General features: G+C 35.3%; 2 protein-coding genes across 4 annotated transcripts in view; one reads left to right on the top strand and one right to left on the bottom strand.

Annotated features, from left to right (window-relative positions):
- Positions 1–9,160, top strand: part of RTTN (rotatin) — a 185,632-nt gene that overhangs the window by 115,432 nt on the left and 61,040 nt on the right. For all 3 annotated transcript variants that reach the window (XM_037738129.1, XM_017527523.2, XM_037738130.1), the window contains one exon: positions 4,327–4,420. In XM_037738129.1, the coding sequence (XP_037594057.1) occupies positions 4,327–4,420 (94 nt within the window). The remainder of the gene's footprint in view (positions 1–4,326; positions 4,421–9,160) is intronic.
- Positions 5,273–6,868, bottom strand: LOC108303605 (prefoldin subunit 3-like). Its single transcript, XM_037738131.1, has one exon. The coding sequence runs from the start codon at positions 6,830–6,832 to the stop codon at positions 6,239–6,241; it is 594 nt and encodes a 197-aa protein (XP_037594059.1). The 5' UTR covers positions 6,833–6,868; the 3' UTR covers positions 5,273–6,238.

Genomic DNA, 9,160 nt, shown 5'->3' with positions numbered 1-9,160 from the left:
GATTTGAAGAGGTAAGATATAATAGCAATAGAGATAAAGATAAACGGATATTTCAGCGGCATGAAACTTTATGAGAGAAATAACATTGACACTCATTTGATGGTAAAGTTGTTTCATAGAATGAAGAGTAGACAGAGGACAGTTTAAGCAGGGATGGATCTAAGGGGCTTTTTAAAATAAAAATAGTTTTGACATAGGCATCACTCTTAGGACATAGACAGACTTCCAGCATGGTGACCCCAGGAAAGCTTGAGGAGGTGGCAGTTTGTTTGATGGTGGAGAGAGAAAGAAAATGATATACTCTGTTTAAATAAATTTCAGCCACCTGTGGATTATTGAGAGCCTAACAACCTTATGTATTTAATTAGGAGGAAAATACAAGTGAGACAAGCTTTTGGGAATTTGTGCTCTTAAATTACACAGAGGATGGCACAGGGACTGTGACTATGTTGTGGTGATAATCTGTCCCTTTAAGCGGTCTTTTCGTTAGATGTGCAAGAGTCGTCTATCATCTTTTGCTCATTTCCTTCAGAGGAATTTTCGGAACTTTCTTTTTTTAAGTATATTGTACACATCCATTTGAATTATGAATCTATTAGTTACAATGATTTAAACTTCTTGTTATAATTTGTTTAGAATTAATGATTACAAATTGAGAAGCATGTCAAATCTTCTCTTGGGCATATAGAGAAAAGTATTTATTAAAATGAACACATGGAACTTAGAATCTCATAGAAACCCTTCACATCTTATAATTTCCCATGTTTTAAAAACATGGCTATATTTGTACTGTATTTTTTTCACACTACAATCCTTATTTTCTCCCTTTATACCTTTTTAAAAACAGCCTTTTTTTGGCACCAGTACTGCTTTTGAGGGAAGTTGATGAAACTGTTATAAGATCATTTTGACAAATAAAATATTCAAGTTCTGAATTAACTTTCAAAAAGTGAAATGACTTTTTTCTGTAAGGCAGATACAAAGAAAATCATTTTTGAACATTGCTGCATTTTTGCTTATATGACAGAAATTGTCTTTTTTTTGTGCTCCAGTTCTACTTGGATATGGCAAATGACTGCTATTTTCAGGGATTTCAAAGGGACTTTCTTAATTTTAGCTGCTTATCTTACACTGAAGCATAATTTAGAAACCTTCTTTAGTTACCAAATCTGCTTACAAACACATTGAAGACTTTTTTTTGTTTTTATAAGCAAGATTTGAGTCAATTTTATTTTTTATTCCCCTTAGCTTTGAGCTATAAATGACAAATAAAATTGTATGTATGTAGGTATACAATGAGATTATTTTATTTATGTATATGTGGTGAAATGATTACCACAGTCAAATTAGTTAACCTTAGAGAACCTTTTTTTTGTGTGTGGTGAGAACACTTAAAATCTACTCTCTTAAGAAATTTCAAGTAGACTGTGCAGTATTATTAACCATATTCACTATGCTGCACATTAGATTCCCAGGACTTATTCTCATTTTATCTGAAAGTTTGCACTCTTTGACCAAACATCTCCCCCTTTCCCCAACTCCTATCCGCTCGCAACATCCATTACACAATCTGAGTGTGTTCTAGGACAGTACCTTTAAAAGTAGCATCAACCTGCTCTAAAAAGCTTGTATTGTCTTCTGCAATATCTGCAAAGTGATAAGGCTAGAAATATATTCAAATTCAGGTTTCATTTTGTCTTATCAAGGGAATATAAATTGAAGATCTTAGGATATGTTATATGGTAGACATGAAAACAAGGGAAAAGTCTAGACGATGATTTTGCACTTAGCCCATTTTAGTGAATTGAGCAAGTGGTAGATATAAGAATTAGACTCTCACTGTTGTAAGAGGACAACCCTAGGCATCCCACTTGGGGCGTCCTACTTACTGCGAGGTAGAGAGCGGCACGAAGCTTGACGGGAAGGGATGACTTAGGCAGGCTCAGTTTGCTCTTAAACAAAGCCAACTCCCCCTCCCTCAGCCTTCCCTTCTCTGTCTGGGATGGGACAGAGGTCTTAGTCTAGCTGAAGTTTCATGGGGACACGGGGATCACGGAGAAAGAAGCCTCTCCTCTCAAACGAGGCCAGCCACCTTTCTCAAGAGGTACATCTGAGGACGTGCTCTGATTTTAATGCATTTATGCTGTCATTCATGAATGCAGTCCTGGACTGAGAATCCTGATTAGTCTCAACTTCAACAAATCCCTTAACTTGTGGTTCTTTTCTCTAAATGGGGACCTGGACTAGATCAGGCTTTTTCTACCTATAGGTGCTCATACTGCACCTTCTAGTAGCTAGTACTTGAATGCCAAAATTGTCTAGTTATTACTTGGATTTCAAGGTGAAAAGTAACATATTTACATATCAGTGTACATTATCAAATATAACCAAATACTATATTGGAGATTATTTCTAAACAAGCAAGGATTTGAGCACAGAAGTGGAGGAATTTTTTGTTTTTACTTATTAAAATAGCAATATGTTAATTTAGCAAATTTAAAAAATAGAGAGAGGATAGTAGAAATATAAATCATCCATAATCAAGTTTAAAGCACCATATAAGGCAGTTTTTGTGTTTCTCCAGCCACATGATGTAAGTTATAATACAACTATAAGGTACTTTCTAAAAGGATCTTTTCTAAACTTGTGTATCCCTTCTGTGGACTATACTAGGAAAAATCAGATTTTTATTAATGCCGGACCTTTGTTCACAAATCACAACTTAGCTTTCTTCTAATGAGCCAGGTATTTAGTGGTCCCTTATAAGCTTTCTTTCTGCACACTGATCTTGAAACTGCAAACCAGATACCTATTTCTATTTATATCACTAATAAGGCCTTCTTGAGTCTTTGTCAACTGAAAGAATGTTCAGTGAAATGATAAAGGATTTCAGCATCATTATCTCCTTAAGTTTTCTTATACAAGCAAGATTTGTGGCAGGAGCCAGATAGATTAGCTTTTGCGTAGTTCGTGATACCAGTTTTGGCATATGATTTTCTTCACTGAACAATAAATGTTGTCTTGATATCTGTTGACAGGAACAGATATCACATTCATCTCATTGCCAATTGTAGGCAAATATTTTTTTAAATTAAGCAAGCTTTAGGTTATTTTTACCTAGTATCTGGATATAATATTATATAAAATAAGGCATTTGGTGTTTGTTTATGTTTGACTTATATAGACTGAACTTTTTTCTGGATTTAGCTTTTAGGTTACTTTATATGCTTAGCTTACATTTTTTAGCTGCAGCTTCCTCACTTATTTCTTGGTATCATGACTGTTATATTTACTTAATGTGGTGAAAGATGGTTAAGGGCTCAAGTTAAAAGGGGGGATTCAAAAAACTGTTTATTTCATGTTCAGTAATTTCTTCAAATTTATATTCTCTTTACTATTAGAAACTGCAAATGAAAATAACCTTACTTTTTGCTTTCATTATATCATAGTAAGTCTAAGGTACTCTATTTAAGTGTTAAGATATATACACAATCAACATACAAATGTCATAAGTAATATAGGATCTGAGTCTGGAGTGGTACTTTATAACTTCTGTTGATCACTTATGTTGTGTTGCATGCACTGATATGGAGGCTATCCAGATATAGGCACTTCATGTTATTTCACAGAAGAGAAATTGATGGTAAAGAAAAGAGTTATCTGATTTCACCACATAAAGTGTTTTTCACCTAAGAGGTGCCAAACACATCGCTTTGGGCTTTTTCAGTCTTAGAAGGTCGGTCTGCTCATTATAAACCTGTAGATGAAATTGTATTTGCTTTCCACAGATTTTTCTGTTATGTTAAATGTTGTATTCTGAAGCAGTGTCAGCATATTGGCACAACTTTTTAATATTCTTCCTTGATGTGAGATGAGGTGGAGAAAAATATTTTAATACTTTAATTTTTTAAGCATTATTAAAATATATATTAGCCACTTGGAACATTAAAAAATATCTTTGTTATGAATCAAGAAATGCAAAATATCACAATGAAATATAGTTAAAGTGGTATATTTTAGCCTTTCTAACATTTGGGCAATGAGAGAATTGGCCTTATGGGAACCTTAAACACCTAAATGAACCTCAAGTTAAAACTTTGCTCCTTTGAGTCACTGATTTATGTAAACAATGACAATTCCTTTAAGAAGAAGTAGAAAATGCCATTTATAAAAACTACTGTAACTCCTAAGATATGAATGTTTTCTAGTTAACCAGTGTAATTTTTTTATGAACTTTCTTGTTTAAGGATATCTTGTATATATGTTGCTTCTGTTTCATTTTCCATGCTGTCACATTAATAGGTAAAATAATTTGCTGATTCATAGGTGGCACCATCATCAGAGAGTGCTGAATTTCAGCCACTTGTGCAGTCAACAACACTTCTACCTGAAGCCTCCCATGACCAGTTTGTGGCTCAAGGTATCCTTTTAGCGAAGACATTCTATCTTCAAAAGGAAAAATGACAAGTTGGTCCAGACAGATATTTTGAAAGTAAATGTCTAAAGAACATAATTTTAGTGAAATAAGTTATAGACCATTATGAAATAAATTTAGAATAAATATATCAGAAATTAACAAAACAAATGCTCTTAACTAATAAAGGGAATTTGGCTATCAAATAAATAGTCTGATTCCCATATGGCTCCTTATTAGACTCTTATAGGTATTTGACGTTAGAATTTGGGAACTGATGGTTATAACTTTATTTTTTCCCTTCTTTTGAGAAAGCACTTTATTATTACAAGTAATCCACTTTGAAAGTAAAGAGATTTTGGTCTTTTCTAAGGCTGTGCTTCCATTTAAAAGCACATAAAATGTATTCCGTCTTTATTTTATTAGAAATACATGATACACAACTTGGGACTTATTTTTATTAATGACAGTATATAAATTTTACTCCTGGTACTGGGAACTGCTTCCAACACTGCTGTGCTTCAAATTTTATATATTTTGAAGATTGCAGCTTAGCTTTTTTTTTTTTTTTTTTTAAATTCTAGAGAGTATATAAGTATTATTCAGTAGCATTAAATTCCTGACTTGAAATATACTACCTAAAAAGAAAGTAAACACTGGCATACATATACGTATATGCAGAGAAAATGCTTTCTGAAATGTTTAGAAAAATTTGCTGAATTAAAACTTTGAATTTTCATTACAATATTGTTTCCAATAATTTCCTAAACAGTGTTCCATTTTGGTTTTTAGTAATTCATGTTCACGATATGTAAAAATTTTTAACTGTAGGAAATACTCATTTGATCTTTTTTTTTTTTTAAGCATCAGTGTTTTAATACCACGAAATATAAGTACAAAACATTGTATACTTTTTAACTACATGGAGATGAACTAATACATTTATATTTTTATCAGAATCCATACCACCCAGCACTGGCCAATGTACTAGTAGCTTTCCACAGGGATTTTTTTTTTTTTTACTATTCCTATAAGGTTTTCTCATGAGTAAAAAAGCTCACAACTCTTTTCAGCCATTGCAGATTTACATTTATCTTAATATTCCTGTTCAAGATGCTTTGAAGAACTGTTAAGAACTACAAAATCACCTTAGCCAAGAGTTTCAAATGAGTAACTTTATTTCATATTGGCCAAGATCTCCCTTATGTTGGCACTGCAGACACTATGCACTTATCTGAGGTTAAAAAAAAATGTTGTCTTAATAGCCCTCTTACTGCGTAACAAGGCAAATTACCATTTCCTGAAATGTTCAAAATATCATAGTAGTTATTTGTTAAGCAGTAAGTCATGAAACCCCATTTATAGAAGACACTAGCAATGGAGGATCACTAAATCCTACATATACCAAATAAAAACCAGTTTAGAAATACTCCCGATATCTGTCTTCTCTACTTCTAAAATGGTTTAACCACATCAAGTGAGAGTAACATCGGCCAATAAGAAAGGGAAAAAGTAAACTGTGCTAGTGTCTGGCATTCAGCTTCCATAGCATGTCTCACAGTTTTTGGCCATTTCAGCTAAGAGTTCTCTTATGACAAAAATAATGATTAAAATAGCATTAGCTTTGCTGAGAAATGTGAAAATAAAAACACAAAGTCAAAAATATTTGAAACTGATTTTGTTTTTATAAATAAATAAAATGGTGTTTATCTTTTCTTAAAATTCTTGCTGTTAAAACATTCAAAGTTATGTCAACCTGTAAGGATAAAGGAGTATTTGAGATAACAAGTTTGGAAAACTGAACCACAGTTTTAATTGCCAGCATTATGCTTTGTTCTTGGTACAATCATCCCTGTTTCTTCTTTTTACATCCCAATTATATACCCTGGCCATACTGACTTCTGTGGTAGTAAATTGATCTTGAAGAAAGTCAAGGTCTTCCTCAAGGGAATCAAGATTTTTTGTGGCAGTTGATAAATTCTTTTCCAGCAATGCCTGAGCTTCATCAATATCATATTCAAGCATTACATTAGTCCCCAACCACAGACACACTTTATCATTGGGAGGAACTGAAGCTTTGCAGTACAGGTTATCTGCCAGTAAGAATCTGGTCTCCAGTGAGTTGGTGGACTCTTTTTTCTTCTGCATGTATTTTAGAATTTCCAAAGTCTGTTTAATTTCAGGTATCTGACCTTTTAGCCTTCTTTTCTTTTGAGCAAGGTTGAGTTCCATAAACTTACACTTCTGGTACTGTTCATCCAGCCTCTTTAGTACTGTATCTGCAGTCTCATTCCCAAGCTGTTTCATGAAGGAATCTACGTCTTCCACAAACAAGGCCTCAGGAATCACCAGGTGGAGCCGCCGCCCATTCCCTGTGGCCATTTCTCCTTTGCCACAACCGTCCCTAGCGGCCGCCATCTTGCGGATGCGAGTGCGTGGCTGCCTCTCATTTGATCTTAAGAACCACAGGGGCGGGCGCGGTGGCTCACGCCTGTAATCCCAGCGTGAGGGGAGGCCGAGGCGGGCGGATCACGAGGTCAAGAGACCGAGACCATCCTGGCCATGGTGAAACCCCGCCTCTACTGAAAATACAAAAATTAGCCGGGCGTGGTGGCACGCGCCTGTGGTCCCAGCTAGTCGGGAGGCCGAGGCAGGAGAATCGCTTGAACCCTGGAGGTGGAGGTTGCAGTGAGTTGAGATTGTGCCATTGCACTCCAGCCTGGCGGCAGAGCAAGACTCCGTCTCAAAAAAAAAAAAAAAAAACAAAAGGAGCAAACTCACATTGTTTAAATGGCTAAGGACATAGGGCATGAAGTAAAATTCGATCATGAATTTTGTGAACGTTGATCTCTAAAATCATGTTGCCTTACTCTTATTTTTAACGGCTTTATTGAGATATATAGTTCACATAGCATATCATTCACTTGTTTAAAGTGTATAATTTATTGGCTTTAAGTATATTCAGAGTTGTGCAACCATCACCGCAACCAATTTTAGAGTATTTTTATTATCCCGCAAAAACTTTGTACCTGTTAGCAGTCATTCCCTGTCTACCCCATCCTTGGCACCCTGTGAAATCACTGATCCACTTTCCTTCTTTATAGATTTGCCTGCCTTGGACATTTTGTAAAAATGGAATCATATAACATGGTCTTGTGTGACTGGCATCTTTCACTTAGTGTGCTGTTTTCAAGGTTCATCCATGTTCTAGCATGTGTCAGAACTTCATTTATTTATTGACAAATAATATTCAACTGTATGAGTATATTACAGTTACACATCATCACTTGATATAGGCATTTGTGTGGATATACAGGCTTTTTCGTTTTTGTTTGGATTACTCTTGATTTTAAATTTATTTTATTTTCAAGTATTATGGTTTTTTTTTTTTTGGAGACAGAGTCTTACTCTGTTGCCCAGGCTGGAGTGCAGTGGCGCGATCTCAACTCACTGCAGCCACTGCCTCCTGGGTTCAAGTGATTCTTGTGCCTCAGCCTCCTGAGTAGCTGGGATTACAGAGGTGTGCCACCACATCTGGCTAATTTTTGTATTGTTAGTAGAGATGAGGTTTCACAGTGTCACCCAAGCTAGTCTCGTACCCCTGACCTCAGTTAATCCACCTGCCTTGGCCTCTCAAAAGTGCTGGGATTACATGAGCCACCATGCCCAGCCACAAGTATTATGCTTTAAATGTATATTTATGCAGTTTTACTGGTTGCCAATCATTTCACCACATATATATGACCAAAAAAAAAAAAAAAGTATGTAGAAGAAAGAATACCCACAGAAAGGGGAGGTGTGAACAGAGGGTTCATGCTCACAATTACCTTGTGATGTATGACTCTATCAGATATATTCCCTTTCTCCTAAACCTGGAAATAAGAGATCAGAGCATCAAATGTCTGCCTTAGTTTTACAAAATAAATTAGCAAGAAAATTGAAAAAATAATAACAATTTTCTGAACTAGCTCTTTTTGCAGAAAAATTCAAAAAAGGTTTCTATATGCTTGCTCTAGAAATGCTGAAGACATGTAATACATATTTTATGAATACTGAAACATTACCCCTGAAATCATTTGAACAATTTTATTGTAATTACCTAAATTTAATTTTTTTCATTTTTATTTCCAAAAATTTATTATTATTTTTAAAGAGACAGGGTCTAGGTCTGTCACCCAGGTTGGAGTGCAGTGGCATGAGCATAGCTCATTACAATCTTGAATGCCTGGGTTCAAGTAATCCTCCTGCCTCAGCCTCCCAAGTGGCTGGGATTACAGGCATAATACTTGAGGGGAAAATAACACAAAGCCTCATGTAAAAGTGAGCAGAAGATGTGAAAAGATACTTCACAAAGGCCCTAAAAGTAGCCTTTATCTTTGGATAAATGTTATACAAATTAATACTACCCGAGGATACTTTTTTATTTATTAAATTGCCAACAATTAAGTATTGGCAGTACATTCTGTTGGTGAGGCGAGCCTGTGGAAAACGAGCACTTTCATATGTTGTTAGAATGCAAATTAGTACAATTCTTTTGGAAGAAAATTTGGCAATAGGTAACAAACCTATGTATTTACCTTTGATTAAACAATTCCGGCCGGGCGCGGTGGCTCACGCCTGTAATCCCAGCACTTTGGGAGGCCAAGGCGGGTGGATCACGAGGTCAAGAGATCAAGACCATCCTGGTCAACACGGTGAAACCCCATCTCTACTAAAGCTACAAAAAATTAGCTGGGCATGGTGGCG

Source organism: Cebus imitator, unplaced genomic scaffold (genome assembly GCF_001604975.1).
Source record: "Cebus imitator isolate Cc_AM_T3 unplaced genomic scaffold, Cebus_imitator-1.0 Scaffold49, whole genome shotgun sequence".
NCBI classification, from domain to species: Eukaryota; Metazoa; Chordata; class Mammalia; order Primates; family Cebidae; genus Cebus; species Cebus imitator.
This window is presented reverse-complemented; position numbering and strand designations above follow the sequence as displayed.